This window comes from Pristis pectinata, chromosome 3 (assembly GCF_009764475.1).
Source record: "Pristis pectinata isolate sPriPec2 chromosome 3, sPriPec2.1.pri, whole genome shotgun sequence".
Lineage (NCBI taxonomy): Eukaryota > Metazoa > Chordata > Chondrichthyes > Rhinopristiformes > Pristidae > Pristis > Pristis pectinata.
In genome coordinates, this window is record NC_067407.1 from 30,497,811 (window position 1) to 30,516,249 (window position 18,439).

At 37.9% G+C, this 18,439-nt stretch overlaps 1 protein-coding gene across 2 annotated transcripts; it reads left to right on the plus strand.

Moving 5' to 3' along the window:
• The first annotated feature begins 67 nt into the window (after positions 1-67).
• Positions 68-17,277, plus strand: tmem53 (transmembrane protein 53). Of its 2 annotated transcripts, XM_052012979.1 has the most exons (5): positions 68-189; positions 6,583-6,674; positions 10,740-11,225; positions 12,373-12,471; positions 16,128-17,277. In XM_052012979.1, the coding sequence occupies exons 1-5, from the start codon at positions 135-137 to the stop codon at positions 16,179-16,181; spliced, it is 786 nt and encodes a 261-aa protein (XP_051868939.1). In that variant the 5' UTR covers positions 68-134; the 3' UTR covers positions 16,182-17,277. The 2 variants fall into 2 exon arrangements, with proteins under 2 accessions (XP_051868939.1, XP_051868938.1); XM_052012978.1 differs by lacking the exon at positions 16,128-17,277 and having other exon boundaries at positions 10,740-15,374.
• The last annotated feature ends 1,162 nt before the right edge of the window (positions 17,278-18,439 follow it).

An 18,439-nucleotide genomic window follows, 5' to 3' on the forward strand; every position in this document is an offset into this window, starting at 1 on the left:
CTTCGAAGGGAGGCGGGACTCTGCGGCGACACGATGAGCCGACGAACCTGTTTAAAGTTGTTGCTAAGGAAGTAATAAACGGCGTGTGGAAGTAATCGGAACTAACAGTGACATTTCAGGCCTCCCGCTTGACCATGAGCGACTCGGAGCTAGAGTACACCATCGTCTTTCCTGATCCCTCCGATTCAGGTAATCCAGGCTGCCTTCCGATTCACTGTTGATCTTTTTTGCAAGGTAATCTCATCATGCGGCGACCTGCGGATACAGAGAAATAGCTGTAAAACAGCGAGCTAGATGATCGATACAGAAGGACACTACGAACAGCAGGAGTGCGCTATTTGGGCCTTTAGCCTGGCCCGCTAGATAGAATATCATAGCTTATCTTCGACCTCAAGGCTATTTCCCTGCACTACCTGCGTAGAGTTATTTTATTGGTATTGGTTTATTATTGTCACTTGTACCGAGGTACAGTGAAAAGCTTGTCTTACAGACCGATCGTACAGGTCAATTCATTACACAGTGCAGTTACATTGAGTTAGTACAGAGCATTGATGTAGTACAGGTAAAAACAATAATAGTACAAAGTGTCACAGCTACAGAGAAAATGCAGTGCAATAAGGTGCGAGGTCACAACAAGGTAGATCGTGAGGTCATAGTCCATCTCATTGTATAAGCGAACCATTCAATAGTCTTATCACAGTGGGGTAGAAGCTGTCCTTAAGTCTGGTGGTACGTGCCTTCAGGCTCCTGTATCTTCTACCCGATGGAAGAGGGGAGAAGAGAGAATGTCCTGGGTGGGTGGGGCCTTTGATTATGCTGTCTGCTTCACCAAGACAGCGAGAGGTAAAGACAGAGTCCAAGGAGGGGAGGCTGGTGTCTGTAATGCGCTGGGCTGTGTCCAGAACTCTCTGCAGTTTCTTGCGGTCCTGCGCAGAGCAGTTGCCGTACCAAGCCGTGATACATCCAGATAATGCATCTGTAAAAGTTGGTGAGAGTCAAAGGGGACAAACCAAATTTCTTTAGCCTCCTGAGGAAGTAGAGGTGCTGGTGAGCTTTCTTGGCCGTGGCTTCTACGTGATTTGAGCAGCACAGGCTGTTGGTGATGTTCACTCCCAGGAACTTGAAGCTGTGAACCCTCTTGACCTCGGCACCATTGATGTAGACAGGTGCATGTACACCGCCCCCTTTCCTGAAGTCAATGACCAGCTCTTTTGTTGACATTGAGGGAAAGGTTGTTGTCATGACACCATTGCACTAAGCTCTCTATCTCCTTCCTGTACTCCAACTCATCGCAGTTTGAGATATGGCCTACAAGGGTGGTATCATCTGCAAACTTGTAGATGGAGTTAAAGCAGAATCTGGTCACACAGCCATGAATGTATAGGGAGTAGAGTAGAGCGCTGAGGACGCAGCCTTGTGGGGCACCAGTGTTGAGAATAATCGTGCCAGAGATATTGCTGCCTATCCTCACTGATTGTGGTCTGTTTGTTAGAAAGTCAGGGATCCAGTTGCAGAGGGAGGTGTTGAGATGTTGAGGGAGGTCTATTTGTGTGACATTCTGTAATTGTGTAATATTGTGGTGGAGAGGGTTGGCAACTTTAAATTCCTGGGCATTAACATATTGGATGATCTGTCCTGAGCTCAGCACATAGATGCAATCACAAGGAAGGTGCACCAGCGTCTCTAATTTCTTAGAAGGTTAAGGAGGTTCAGCATGTCCCCAAAACTCTTAACAAACTTCTACAGATGTACTGTTGAAAGTATCCTGACTGGTTGCATCATGGTCTGGTACAGCAATTCAAACGCACTGGAATGTAAGAAGCTGCAGAGAATAGTGGATTCAGCCCAGTACATCATGGGCACATCCCTCCCCACAATCGGTAGTATCTACATGAGGCGCTGCCTCAGGAAAGCAACATCTATCATCAAAGATTCCCACCATCTGGGCCATGCCATCTTCTCACAGCTACCATCAGGCAGGGGGTACAGAAGCCTGAAGTCCCACACCACTAGGTTCAAGAATAGCTACTTCCCTTCAACCATTCAGTTCTTGAACCAACTCAAAGGAGTCAAACTAAATTGAAAAAGTTTCCATGTCGGCACTGAAACACATATTAGAAATCTGAATTCCCAATGTAGATCACCCTGAATTTTTTAAACATCTATTTGCATTTTTTCCTAATTTAACTGAATACACTTTGATTATGGGTGGAGATTTTAACTGTTGTCTAAACCCTTCCATGGATAGATCTGTATCAAATCCTGCACTTCCAAACAAATCCGCTGTCTTTATTAATTCCTTTTTAGTTGAATCTGGAATTTTAGATGCTTGGAGATTTCTACATCCAGATGATAAAGAATTTTCATTCTTTTCTCATGTTAACCATAACTACTCGAGGATTGATTTTTTTTTTAATTGATGCTAGATTAGCTCCACCTACTATGGACTGTAAATACGATGCAATTGCCATCTCTGATCATGCACCATTAATTTTATCAATTAAATTACCCGATGTATCCTTTGATGTCAGACAATGGCAATTTAATCCTTCTCTATTACAAGACTCAGATTTCATCCAATTTATCAAAGAACAGATTTCATTTTTCTTTTTAACTAATTTTACTGAAGAAATTTCCAGTGGGATAATATGGGATACTTTTAAAGCATATATCCGTGGTCAAATTATTTCATATTCCGCTGGCTTGAAGAAACGAACTAATAATGAAATACATATATTGGTTGACAAGATTAAAGAAATCGATAAAAAATATTCTGATACTCCGAATCTAGAGCTTTTTAAAAAGAGAACAGAACTCCAATTACAACATAGTTTATTATTAACATCTTCAATTGAAAATCTACTACTTAAAAACAAAAGTCAATTTTATATACATGGTGACAAATCCGGTAAATTATTGGCCAACGAATTGAAAGCTACTTTATCTAAACGTCAGATTAATAAAATTTGTAAACCAGATGGTACTTACACGATAGATCCTGTTCAAATCAACAAATCCTTTCAAGAATTTTATTCTTCTTTATACCAATCAGAATCCCCTGAGGATCCTACATCAATGTATGAATTTTTAAGAGATCTGAAGATTCCCCAACTATCTTTAAATGAACGTTCTACATTAGATGCTCCCATTTCGGAGGAAGAAATAAAGAAAGTAATATTTTCAATGAACTCGGGTAAAGCACCTGGCCCTGACGGATATACAGCTGAATTTTTAAAATCCTTTTCTGATATTCTTGTTCCCTGGTTAGCCAAAATTTTTAAAGATGCCCTATCAGTGGGTAAACTACCACAATCTTTCTATGAAACAACTATTTCTTTAATTCCTAAAAAGGATAAAGATCCCACTGATTGTGCATCTTATAGACCTATTTCTTTATTAAATGTAGATTCAAAAATATTTTCCAAAATATTGGCCTTCAGACTGGAAAAGGTTCTCCAACAAATTATCTCTGAAGACCAGACAGGATTTATTCAGAATCGTTATTTACATTTTAATATCAGGAGATTAATGAATATTATATATACTCCTTCAACCCAAATTCCAGAATGTGTTGTTTCACTAGATGCTGAAAAGGCGTTTGACAGAGTCGAATGGGAATATCTATTCACTACACTTCAAAAATTTAATTTTAGCCCTAAATTTATATCTGCGATTAAGATTATTTATTATATACCTATGGCTTCAATACTTAATAATAATCAAAGATCTCCTTTGTTTAGGCTTTTTCGAGGTACTAGACAAGGTTGCCCGTTAAGCCCTTTATTATTTGATATTGCTTTAGAACCCTTGGCTATTGCACTTCGGGACTCTTCAAATGTATGTGGCATTACTCGCGGACAGATGATTCATAAGATATCTCTCTACGCCGATGACCTGTTACTTTATATTTCTAATCCGGATGAATCTATCCCCGCAGTACTATCACTACTAGATCAGTTTAGTGTTTTCTCTGGCTATAGATTAAATCTTAATAAGAGGGAACTTTTTCCATTGAATATGCGAACCCCAATTTATAGCCAATTACCTTTTAGATTGGTAACTATTTTATGTATTTAGGTGTTAAAATTACCAAGAAACATAAGGACTTATTTAAAGCTAATCTATTGCCTTTAATTGACCATGTTAAACAATTATTTACTAAGTGGTCTCCACTGTCTTTATCATTGGTAGGCCAAATTAATGCGATTAAGATGAATATTTTACCAAAATTTTTATATTTATTTCAAGCGATTCCAATTTTTGTCCCGAAATCTTTTTTTGACACAATTGATTCTAAAATTCGTTCATATATTTGGCAGAATAAAAACCCAAGTTAAGTAAGAAATATTTACAAAAATTAAAAAAGGATGGTGGTTTGGCCTTGCCTAACTTTAGATTATACTATTGGGCAATTAATATTAGATATTTAATTTTTTGGATACAAGATTCTGATGTAATTCAATGCCCCAAATGGGTATGCCTTGAGCAACAATCAGTTCCTGACTTTTCATTAGTTTCTATTTTAGGTGCTTCTCTCCCGTTTGCACTTACCAAGTTAAGTAAACATACGACTAACCCAATTGTTAAACATACAATACGAATATGGTTCAATTTCATAAATTTTTTGGATTGACATAAATTTAATTTGTCAAGTCCCATTCAATCTAATTTTTTCTTCCATCATCTAGAGCTGACTCAGCTTTTTCCATATGGAAAAGGAAGGGAATAGTATGTTTTTTGGGATCTATTTAGTGATAACTGTTTTTCCATCTTTTGAACAATTGTCTAATAAATATAATTTGCCTAGATCACACTTTTTCGATATTTGCAGATTAGAAATTTTTAAAAAACTACTATACCCTCTTTTCCGACACCTTACAAAATTGAAACTACAGAAAAAATTTTAGGTCTTAATCCTTATCAGAAGGGCTTGATAGCGATAATTTATGATTTAATTATGAAAATACGTCTAGCATCATTAGACAAAATTAAGAATGAATGGGAAAGTGAACTCCAGACATTCTATACCTATAGACTTGGAAGAAAATTCTTCATTAGTCAATACATCTTCAATGTGTGCCAGACACTCGTTGATTCAGTTTACGGTAGTCCACAGGACCCATATGTCCAAAGATAAGTTAGCTCGTTTCTATAACCATATAAATCCTATATGTGATAGATGTAAAGTCGAATGTGGCTTCTTTGACATATAGATGTTTGGTCCTGTCCTCTTCTGGAAAGATATTGGAAAGACATTGTTAACATTATTTCAAACGTATTGAAGGTTGATTTACAAAACCTCACCCTATCACTGAATTTTTGGATTACCAAGGATAGAGTCTGGCCATTTATCTCCTTCTGCTAACCGTATGATTGCTTTTGTTACATTAATGGCCAGAACGATCCATTTTGCGTAAATGGAAGGGATCCCAATACCCCCTACTACGTTTCAATGGTTTTCTCAAACTATATCATGTCTAAACTTGGAAAAAAATTAGGAGTGGTACTGTTGATCCTTCGCTTAAATTTGGAAGATATTTGGAGTCCATTTATTCATATTTTCACATGATGTAGATCCCCTTTCAATAACTTTTCAATTTGGAGGAACGGACTTGACAACATAATATTGCTCTGTTTCTACTGAGAAACTTTAGCCCAGTTTTTTTTCCCCTTTTTTGTTGTTTGTATTTCTTTTGAAAAGTTTTTTTTGTTTAGTTTATATTGTTTATAATTTTTTATTGATTTGGGTTTTTTTTAAATTATATAATAAATCTTTTTCTTTCCTTTCTTTTATATTATATTCATTTACTAAGAGATCGTTGGATCTACAGATTTTTTTCATATTTTATTGTTTTTATGATTATATATGCTATGATTGTTATCCTGATCTCTTGGTATTACATGTATAAATATTGATGCTATATATCAATCTGTATTAATTTGAAAACTATAAAAAGATTGAAAAAGAAAGAATCTGAATTAAATCCAGAAAATGCTGGAAATACTCAACTAACTGCTTCTGTTAAGTTTACGTTTCAGGTCGTTGATTTTTCCATAGTAGCAATGTAATAGATCTTAAGCAAGTCCGGAGGCAGAAAAATTTGCCTTGTAATTTTTGCTAAATTTTCTTGTCAGATGAGCAACCCATTTCCTGCAGATGTTGCCCTTTTTGTATTTCTTACCAGTCCACCTTGTAATAGGATAGTTAGTAAAAATAGGATCTGGCCGAGCAGAAAAGTCAAATAATTTTTGAGCATGTGCTGTATTTGAACACAATCCAGTTTTTAAAATAAACTCTCATTAGTCTCTCTCTCCATTAATTTCCACCCTTTTGAAATGAATTATGGATTGCTTTGCACAATGTTATGTAGAGTATACAAGCGAATCTTTCAGACCTGCATTCACCAGGACAGAGTTTCCTTCCAATAACAGTTTGAGTTCAACTGAAATCTGAATCCTTGAAATGCAAAGAGAATATTTTAACCAACTGATCATTCTTAAATGTTCTGTATCAGCCCATTTTTAACAATCTGAAAAAAATTGTAATATTGAAAAGTGCAAATATAATTTTGTGTATTTTAGACCTTAAAGAAGACCCTGTGATAATTCTGTTGGGTTGGGCTGGCTGCCAAGACAAACATTTAGCAAAATACAGCTATATCTACAAAAATCAGGTTGGTGTTGTGGAATATGGTTTCTCAAACTTGTTCAAGATACATATATAGTTAGCATGACATCTTTTAAGCTTTTCAGGTTGTATGTGTGCACATTTTAAAAGCTAATTAAGACATTAGAATCCCCAAGGTAAGAGAGAACGATGGATCTTTCCCTTTCCCATAAAGGCTGTTGACATTTTAAACAAAACAGAAATACCTAACGAACAGGCAAGATCTGTGAAGAGCGAAATGTAGGGCTAATCTTCTGATTACTGGTTAGATGCGTGGTTATCAACATGGAGTGTTAACCCTGTTTTTCACTCATCACAATCATTACCTAACCAGTTGAATGTTTGCAACTTTTTCTGTTTTTATTTCAAGTTCCAGCATCTGCAGCAGTTTCCTTTTTAGGAATATAGGAAAGAGGAATGGAGTATATCATTCACATCCTCACTGACTAAAGTTTTCACAAAATGTTGCCACTGTTTCTTTGTCCAATTAAATTAAATTTGTCCTCTGGTTACAGCCACTAGAAAATAACCTCTCTCTCCTTATTTACTCTATTTTAGGGAATTAAGATATCTTTACTGATTTTGTGTGCTGGTATAACATTTTCAATATTTGGAAGAAGGCAGTTCAATTTATTAATTGAAATTATTAAAGTATTAAGAATTTAACATTGTTCACTCTTACTCCTGACCAAAATTTTGTTCATTGTTTCTAGAGATTAACAGTCAATGGAAACACTTATTATGGTTCCTTGCTAATAGTATGAGGTATAATTTGTGCCCAGTTGATCCTAACAGCACACGATTCGGTAACATAGGGTATTGCATTGAAGTTTTCATTTTAATTTTTTCTAATTTTACTACGCTATTGTGAGTGGATTATTTCTTGCTAGAATATAATTATAGTATTATTTTGAAGGGAGTTCAATCCCAAATTACAACTGTTCTTAACAAAAAAGGATTATTCTATCCTTCAGTATTGTTCCTGCTCTGTAATTTGAAGAACTTGATTATTTAAGGTAGATTCCTAAGGTCCTTTTAAGTTAGAATCACCAGGATGGTTCCAGGAATGGAAAACTAGTCATGTAAATGGAAGAGAATCATTAATGTTTATTTCTCAGTAAGACAGTCGTTCACAAAAAAAAAATTCTAGGACAATTATAGGTGCATAAAATGTTTGTCATAGGGAGTATTGAAGCAAATGTCATTATATCCTTCGAGGGGAAAAAATAGAGAAATATCAAGCAGAGATATAATTAGGGCTATTGGGAGTGTAGAATTAGTTACCTACCCTGGAAATGATCCCACACAAAAACAATGGTTTATTTTGTGTTTAGTTTCATGGAATGCAGTTGTTCAAACGTATTGTGGTTAGCCAAATGTCGTATCTCCAAGTTTTCTTGATGACACAAAACTAGATGTAATTCTGAGTGGGGCGGATGATGCACATGGAGTTACAGACAAGCTGACTGAGTAGACAAAAACATGGCAGTTGCAATATAATGTGGAAAAATGTGAAGTTATCCATTTTGGTACACAAAACACAAAAATAGATCTTTCTTAATGCTGAGAGATTGAATCGCAAAATTGCTCTAAGAGAACCAGATATTTATTGATACAAATCACTGAAATCCAATCAGTCAGTGCAGCAAGCAATTAGGAAGGCAAATGGTATGTCGATCTTTATTACAAGATATTATGTGTACAGGAGTGAAGGTGTCTTACTGCAACTCTATATGGGTTTGGTGAGACTAGAGCTGGAGTATAGTGTACGGTTTTGGTCTTCTTTTCTTAAAGAGGATATACTTTTTATAGAAGAGGTGCAGCAAAGAGTCACCGGACTGGTTCCAGAGATGGTGTTCTTTTTTTCACAAGGAAAGATCGGATGTTATGGAACCCTACAAAAATTCTTGCAGGGAGCATGTTTCTCCTGACTGAGGTCTAAAATGAGAAGTCACTGTCTTAGAATAAAAGGTAGGCAATCTGGGACTGAGATGATGAGATATTTCTTCATAGAGAGGGTGGGTGAGTCTATGGAATTCTTTACACTGAAGGACTGTGAAGGCTCAGTCATTGAATTCATTCAAAACAGAGACTGGTAGATTTCTGCATATTAAGGAAATCAAGGGATATGGGAGGAGTGCAGGAAAATGGCAGTGACATAGAAAATCAGCCAAAGACCTTGATGAAAGGAACAGCAGGCAGGCTCAAAGGGCCAAATGGCCTACTCCTGCTTCTCGTGCGTATGTTCTTAGAGTCCTGCTTGTTTTTTTTTATCTACTTGATCACAACTCTCCTCAAAATGTAATATTTCATATAATCCATATGTTTCTCCCCACATATGGCTGATGGCTTTTTTTCAGAAGATCTTCTTAAGACAAAAGCTGACCTTTTGCATCTTGGCTTCTAATCTAGTTCTGCACCGTCCCAGTCTGCTATTTGGAGCTTGTTTCTCTGGTTTGTTTTCCCAGCAGATTGGAAGGTCGGAAAGGCTTGTTACTAACCACTGGCTCCCCTTCTATTATGATGATGAAGGCAGGGCAATAGACATTGTCCATATGGACTTTAGGAAGGCATTTGACAAGATTCCAAATGGTAGGTTGGCCCAAAAGGTTAAGGCACATAGAATTCAAGGTGAGCTCGCTAAATGGATCCAAAATTGGCTTGGTGATGGCAGAGTGTAGTAGTGGGAAGATGCCTTTCTGATTGCAAGTTTGTGATCAGTGGTGTAGCACAGGGATCAGTGCTGAGACTCTTCTTGTTTGTGGTATGTATTAATGACTTGTATGTGAATGCCAGAGGTATGATTAGTAAGCTTGTAATGACACAAAAGTTGGTGATATTGTGGATAGCAAGGAAAGTTGCCCAAGGACAAGAATATAATCAGATGAAAAGTTGGGTGGAGTGTTGGCAGATGAAATTTAATCCTGACAAGTGTAAAGTGATGCATTTTTGGAAGTCAGATAGGGGTAGGACATGTGCAGTAACTGATAATTGGGCGCTAAAGAATGTTGATGAAAAGAGGAACCTTGGGGTTCAAGTCCATGGTTCCCTGAAAGTGGCAACATGGGTAGATACTGTGGAGAAGAAGGCATGTGACATGCTTGCCTTCAGAGGTGACGGCATAGAATATACAATTTGGTATGTTATGTTGCAACTTTACAAAGCACAAGTTAGACTGCACTTGGAGTATTGTATGCAGTTCCAGTCACCACACAATAGGAAGATGTGGTGTGCTAGAGAGTGTGCAGAGGAGATTCACCAGGATGTTGCCTGGAATAGAGGACTCTAGTTATGGAGAGAGATTGGAGAAGCCTGGTTTGTTTTCCCTGGAGCAAAGGAGGCTGAGGAGAGATCTGGTAGTGATATGTAATACTATAAGAGGTACAGAGAGGGTAGATAGTCAGGATCTTTTTCATATGATAGGCATATCAAAAACAATTGGGCATAGGTTAAGGTGAGAAGAAGGAGCTTTAAAGAGGATTTGAGGGGAAAGTTTTTTTTACAATGGTTGGTATCTGGAACTCGCTTCCAGAGGAGGTGATGGAGTCAGATACGATCACCACAATAAGAGACATTTAGACAGAAACTTAAATGAACAAGGCATAAAAGGATACAGACCTAGTGCGGGCAAATGGGATGAGTGTAGATGGGCAAAATGGTCGACGTGGACGTGATGGGCTGAAGGACCTATTTCTGTGCTGTATAACTCTGATTCTATGACTCTGAAGATGCAGCTCACTTGAATAAAATCATCCACACTATGAAAGATATGGCATTTTGTTAGGCTACTTATAATAAGGAATTGTATTCCACAATAAAAAAAATAGCTATTTACATGATTGCAATCTCCACCTTCCCCTGCTCCCTGGACCTGCATCTGAGAGGCTCAACCTTGTAGCATTTTAAACTAATAGATATTCAGTTTCCACTTTGTTTCTGACATATTGAAAATGCTTGGTTATTATAGAAGTTACTGTTGTCTTTTCCTTTGTTAAACAACATATTCACCTGGAAATTGTAATGAATGTTTTGTATATCATGTATTGAAAGATATTTACTTCTTCTGTTGCAGGGCTGCGTAGTTCTCAGATATATTTCTCCATGGCGCCAGATATTTTTCCCTGGAATCTTCAGTAAAAATCTCCGTTACACTGCAAGAAAACTCTTAGATCTTCTGTTTGACATTGGCATAGAAGAGCATCCAATCTTGTTCCATGTTTTCAGTAATGCTGGCAGTATGCTATATCACCACATTGTTGCGCTCCTGTTCGACCAAACTGAAACTTACTTCGCAAAGTTAAATGTTGTAGGGACCATTTTTGATAGTGCACCTGGAAATAGGAACTTACAAGGTGGTGTCCGTGCTCTGAATGCAGTTTTGGGTTCTTCAGTCAACAGTTTTGTAAAGTGTTTTGCTATTTCTGCTTTCATCTTGATTGTGTTCTTTCGGGTTCTGCTCTATCCAGTAGTGCAATTTATCTCCCTGTCACACTATGATGCTTTGAAAGTGGAGCCTTCAAGATGGCCTCAACTTTTCTTGTACTCAAAAGCAGATAAGGTAATTTCTTACAAAGATGTAGAGGGACTGATCAAAACTAGAAAACTGTTAAATATTGAAGTGCAATCTATGGATTTTAACACTTCACAGCATGTAAGCCATTTTAAAGAGTTCCCTGATAAATATTCTAGCAAGTGCATCAGTTTCTTCAAGAAATGCATTCAGCCACATTTGACTAATTCTTTGAGAAAGAATTTAATGCAATGAACAAGTCATAGCCCAATACAGCAAACAAGTCATTGCAATTGGCTACAATGCCCTTGGCTGGAGAGGGGTGGGGAAAAAGGAGGGAGAGAGGATATGACGTTGGTCAGTGTCCTATTTCTGATTGTTACTTACTATTTTCTGGAAAGTTCCCATGTTAATTTTAAGTCCTTCAAAATTAAGTAACCTGCTGATGCTTATTGTTTTGGTTCACATATTTTAAAAAAACGCTGTTTTATTGAGATTGTGGAGGCTTTTAGCACCCAGCTTGTCAGCATCTTCAAGAATAGGGGGGGCAAAGTGAGGTAGACAGGAGAAGTTCTTTTCAATTTTCAACAGCTGCTGGCTCACATATGTCCATACCTGTACTTTAAGGATTTTTAGCGCCCGAATATTTGGAAAGGTAGTAGAAGTTGTGCAATGTCAGATCAAACAGGCACAATGAGTTTGATATAGTTTATGTTCTAGTTATACATGATAAACCAATCATTAGCTTATTTTTGTTTGCACACAAGACCAGAAGAAAATAGAAGCAGGAGTAGGCCATCAGGCCCTTCAAGCCTGCTTCACCATTTAATATGATTATGGGTGATCTATGCTGGCCTCAACTTCTCTTCTGTGTCATTTCTTCATCCCCCTCTATTCCTCAATCTATCAAATACTTGTCCACCTCCACTTTAAATACTTCTAATGATCCAGCTTCCACCACCCATTGGGGCAGAGAGTTCCAGAGATTTACCACTCTCTGAGACAGGAATAATGTGAGATGACTGCATATGGCATTTAATACTTTGTGTAAAAATATTATTGCAATATTCTGAATCATTCATAGATTGGGAGTTTTTTTTTTCCAAATTAATTAACTAATTCTCTGCTTGTGAACATAGTTAACAAGTTACTGTTATTCACAATTGGGAATATGGTGGTTTGTCTTTCTCCCCAGACCACCACAGACCCCATGCTATATGTGCTCCTGCATTGTTGTCGGGTTGGTATTGTCAGGATTTTTACCCAACAATGGATGAATGCCAAAATAGAAAAGGTATGACGTGGAGAACATACTATGTCATGCTATATAAATGTCATATCCTGCTTTCATTATTCTAGTGGAAGTTGTGGATTTTGATGTATGTGAATAAAGCTATAGTGAGATGCTGTAGTAGTCTGCAGACAGAATTTCATGCAGGGTTAAAAGAACTCAATTCTTTCTCATTCATTCAAATCACTGTCTGAGTAGCTTCCTGAAGCCATTCAACCCTTTGTGACCTGAGTTATTGAGTCATACAGCACAGGAACAGGCCCTTCGGCCCAACTTATCCATGCCGACCAAGTTGTTTACTTGAGTTAGTCGCATTTTCCCAAGATTGGCCCACATCCCTCTAATCCATGTAAAACAATTAGAGGTATCCATGTACCTGTCTAATTGTCTTTTAGATGTAATTGTACCTCTACCACTTCCTCTGGCAGCTCATTCCACATGCCCACCACCCTCAGATCCCCTTTAAATCTTTCCCCTCCTTAAACCTATGCTCTCTAGTTTTAGACTCCCCTACTCTGGTAAAAAGACTGTGACCATTCACTTTATCTATGCCCCTGACGATTTTATAAACCTCTATAAGGTCACCCATCAGCCTCCTACACCCCAGGGGGAAATAGTCCTAGCCCTCCAGTCCTGGTAACATCCTTATGCATGATTTCTGCACCCTTTCCAACTTAATGACATCCTGCGAATACCCAGGCAACCAGAACTGCACACAGTATTCCAAGTGCAGTCTTACCAACGTCTTGTACAGCTGTAACATGATGTCTCAACTCTTGCACTCAGTGCCCTAACTGATGAAGGCAAACATGCCAAACACCTTCTTCACCACCCTGTCTACCTGTGTCTACTTTCAGGGAACTATGTATCTGTACCCCTAAGTCCCTCTGTTCTACAACACATTCCAGGGTCCTGCCCTGGTTTAACTTACCAAAGGGCAACACCTTGCACTTATCCAAATTAAATTCCATTTGCCATTCTCTGGCCCACTTCCTAAATTGGTCTCGATCCATTTGTGAACTTAGATAACCCTCTTCTTTGTCTACTACACAACCAATTTTGGTGTCATCTGCAAACTTACTAACCATGTTAACACTGTCATTCAAATAGATGACAAACAATAGTGGACCCAACGCTAATCCCAGGGGGACACCACTGGTCACAGGCCTCCAATCTGAAAAACAACCTTCCACTACCACCTCTAGACTCCTTCCACCAAGCCAATTTTTTATCCAATTGGCTTGCTCACCTTGGATTCCATGTGATCTATCTTTCTACACCAGTCTACCATGCAGGACCTTGTCAAAAGCCTCACTAAAACCCATGCAGACCATGTCTACTGCCCTGCCCTCATCAATCCTCTTGGTCGCCTCTTCAAAACAAAACTCATTCAAATTCATGAGACACTATTTCCCACACATAGAGCCATGCTGACCATCTCTAATCAGTCCTTGCCTTTCCAAATGCAGATGGATCTTTGTCTCAGAATCCCCTCCAGTAACTTTGCCATCACTGATGTTAGGCTCACTGACCTTTAGTTCCCTGGCTTGTCCTTGTAACCTTTCTTGAATAAAGGCACAACATTAGCCACCCTCCAGTCTTCCGGTACCTCACCCATGATTAAGGAAGATACAAATATCTCTGCCTGGGCCCCTGTAATTTCTTCCCTAGCTTCCCACAAGATCCTAGGATACACTTAGTCAGGCCCTGGGGATTTATCCACCTTAATATGCTTTAAGACTGCCTGCACCTCCTGTTTTGTAATGTGGGGATGTTCCAAGACATTACTATTCATATCTCTTAGTTCTTTAGATTACATGACCTTCTTCACAGTAAATACAGATGAGAAATATTCATTTAAGATCTCACCCATCCCTCATGGCTTCACTACCCTTTTGCTCTTAATATACTTGTAGAATCTCTTGGGGTTCTCCTTTATCTTCTTTGCCAGAGCTATCTCATGTCCTCTTTTTGCCCTCCTGATTTCCCTCTTAAGTGAGGTCTTAAATCTCTATGACTACTTTAAAACTAATAGCATTATGGTCACTGGTCCCAAGGTGCTCCCCCACTGACACTTCAGTCACTTGGCCTGCCTCATTTTGCAGTACAAGGTCTAATATTGCCCTCTCTCTAGTATGGTCATATACATATTATTTGAAAAAACATTCCTGGATACATTTAACAAATTCTGCGCCATCCAAACCCTTTGTACTATGGCAGTCCCAGTCACCTACTATTACAACCCTATAATACAGCCTCACTGATCCCCCAGGAATAGCCTCTCGAAGCACCGCTTTGATGTTCTCCCTAATCAAAAATGCAACTCCCCCTCTCTTAGCTCCACCTCTATCACACCTGTAGCATGTGCATTTGGCTGATTCTGGCATCCTCCTGATTCCCACCCCAGCGTTTATTAATTGTGCTTTCAGCTGCTTTTGCTCTGGAATTCTCAACCTCTCTTTAAGCCGGTCCTTTTTTTCTTTGGCCAGGCTTTAGTTTAACATTTTTAATTATTAACTCCCTTAGCTGCTGCTATTTGTGGTTCTCAGGCTTTGGTATCTTGGGTGTCCCCAGTTTTACACAGGACCTAAACATTTGGTGATCAGTATCTCTGTTCTGTGTATGGACTTTGTTCTGCTTCATATTTTGATACATAAATTAACATAAACTTTTATGTGTTTTGTTGTTAAATCACCTAAACAATGAATGAATTGATCGTAGTTAAAATCTTGTTAAACTATGTCACAGCAATGGAGGAGGAAGCCTCCCTTCTATCTTTTCAACAAGTAGTGTTGAAAGTCATAGTTTTCTTAATAACGCACAAACCTTTTACTTTTCATTCTCTGACTATGGATAGTGCAGTGTGTTTCTAATTTTTCAGAGATTCATCTTGGACAATTAGTCAACTTTAGCAGCTGCTGCACTAATGGGGGTGGGGTGGGTGGGTGGGGGGGTGGGAAGAAGCTAGAGGTAATTTTAAAAATATTAATTCTGTATCAATTGCCTTTTTTTTAAGAAAGCAGCTTTTTGATTTGACAATAAGACCACCAATCACATACTTTTTAGTAGTGTTTATTCTGTATTCAGTTAACATTGATCATGTTGTTCAAAGGGATAGGTGTATAATTCCCAGAAAAGATGAGATGTGGTTTTGTCAGAAATTGAAAATATGACAAAAGGCTAGATTGTAAGACTAGTTGAAATAAACGGAAGCCAGAGCAGTCGTGGTGTGGGTGATGCAAATATCTGCGTTGCCTTTGATTGGCAACCAATGATCTTCAATTATGCTACGATGAAAGAATTGTATTTGTAGAGAAAATAGCTTGAAGGAAATAATAACAGAAAGAGAGTTTGGAATTTCCATTCTCGCTCCTCCCCATGATCCTGCAGTAACAGGATTATTTAGCTTTGTGAGTTGTCATATTTTTGAACTAAATGAAGCAATGGATATTAAGACTAGGCAAACACAAAGCACTTGAGCTAGGAATCCTTGGATTTGAGGACGTAATCAGTGTCTTATTATCGGGGGAGAATGGAGAGTTCCTGTGGGGTTAAGGGAATTAAAAGAAAACTGGCTGTGAGATACTATTAAATAGATTTGTAGAACAAGCTGTGGTGTACAGAGCATAAAGGGGTTGAAAAGATCTTTTGCTTTCTAGGATGGACTGTCTTTGGGGATGTGGATAATGAAGAAAACAAGAAAGCAATTTTAAATTGTTTTTGTGCGGGTGTAATCTAAGAAGAAAGCCATTCCTTACACAACATTTGATTTTGAAATAACACAAAATGCTGGAAATACTTGTTCAGGTACCAAATGTGGGGAGTGAAAAAGCAGAATTAACATTTCAGATTGGGGTCCTTTAATCAGATTTATTGCAGATTTCCAGCATCATAATATTCTGGTTTTGTATAGTTGATTTCTGAACATTTTTTTTCAAAAAGAAATTGTTATTTTGGATGACTATTTGTAGCAATTTAAGAAGTGGTTAGAGTAAGTATCAATTCCAGTTATTACACTTTCTTGTACATAATATAAATCCTGAAAGTAGTAAAATACATATTCTAATCCATCTATGAATATCCTGATTTCTTATGCAAATAGACAGGCATCTAATTTAAAACTCATAGTTAGCATTCCAATGAACAACTAATACGATTAATTATTTTTTTGTAACTAATTACTTGTAAAATTTTGGGATGGTGGAGAGATCAAATTTGCATTTGCATGCAATTAACTCTGGCATACATCATTAACGTATTATCAGTTACTATTTGATAGCAGATTTACAGCAATAGCATGAGTGGTGCCGTGGTTTCACATTAAGAATTTTTTTTTGCCAAACTGCATCAGCTGCCTTGAATAGAACCTAAGGCAGAATGAGTCTTGGCAGCATTATGTGAAACAGTCTTGTGTACATTTATATATGTTGTATGTCTTCATTAACTGAGATTTACCAGAAACCAAATATATTGCACATTTAACTAAAGCACAGATCTCCAATTTGTCAATGTGGACAGTGGAGAGAATTCATGATTGCGTGTATTTTACTTTCGTTTAACTTTGAGACCGCATATAAACACAAACAGAAGTTTAATGTTGGTAAATAAATAATTGCTTGTATTACTTTCAGTTATTAGGGAAGGAAAGCTGTGCAGCAGCAGAGATAAATGTATCCCTTCTAAAGTCAGAATGTGAAATTTTTGAATTTGTTCTGTGAATGTACAACATTCTCTGTAATTTTCTCATTCTTCACAATGGATGTGTATAACTGTCAAGCATTGCTGAAAAGAAATTTTGTGCAGAATGTACCATAAAAAAGCAATTTTGAAAAGTTTCCCAGATGTCATCTAAGTTCTATCCTTATTCACTGATCAGTTAAAGCATCCCGTAAGGTTGACAGACAAGGTTAGCAATCTAACATGTTTAATGAATTAGCAACAGGAGTAGAACATATAGCCTCTCTCAGCTCCTCTGTTATTCAATAATGGCTGATCTTTTATTTCAGGTGTCACTTTCCTGATTCCCTTAATAGCCAAAAATATAATTTGATTCCCTTAATAGCCAAAAATCTTGGAATCTGTCCTTCTAGGGACCTTTTAAACTGAATTATTTATAACAGAACCTAAACAGGCCCCTCAAGCCTGCTCCCCGTTCAATACAATCATAGTTAATCCTCTATTCCCGCTCTCTCCCAATACTCTTTGATGCCTTTTGTGTCTACAAATCAACCTACCATCTTCTTAAGTATATACAGTGACTTGGTATCCACCACCTTCTGCATTAGAGAATTCTACAGGTTCAAACTGAGTGAAGAAACTTCTCCTTGTTTCAGTCATAAATATCATGCCCTGAGATTGTGACCGCTTGCCCTCTTCACACTACTACCATCGGGGAGGAGGTACAGGAGCCTGAAGATCCACACTCAATGTTTTGGGAACAGCTACTCCCCTCCGCCATCAGATTTCTTAATGGTCCATGAGCCCATGATCACTACCTTATTCTTCCTCTTTTGCACTATTTATTTATTTTTGAAACATATAGTAATATTTATGTCTTGCACTGTACTGCTGTGTAAAACAACAAATTCCACGATATGTCAGTGATAATAAACCTGATTCTGATTCTAGTCCCCCTTCCCCTTGCTTGCTCTGGCTGGGAGAGGGAGCAACAATAGAGGTATGGGAAATAGATGAGACTTGTTGACAGCCTAGCCAACTAATGAGAGGAAAAAATCACAGTTAAAAATGAAAAGGAAAACATCTCTAGAGCCATCTGCATAGAAAGTCTGGTCATCAGAACATGTACAACTGGGCTAATGGAATGGAGCCCTTGCAGGAGGCAGGATGGGAGGAAGTGTGTTCAGAATAGCTGTGGGAGTCTGTGGGCTTGTAATGAATATTGATCACTATTGAGGTGGAGACAGATTCAGAAAGCAAAGGGAAAGGTCAGAGATGGACCACATGAGGGTGA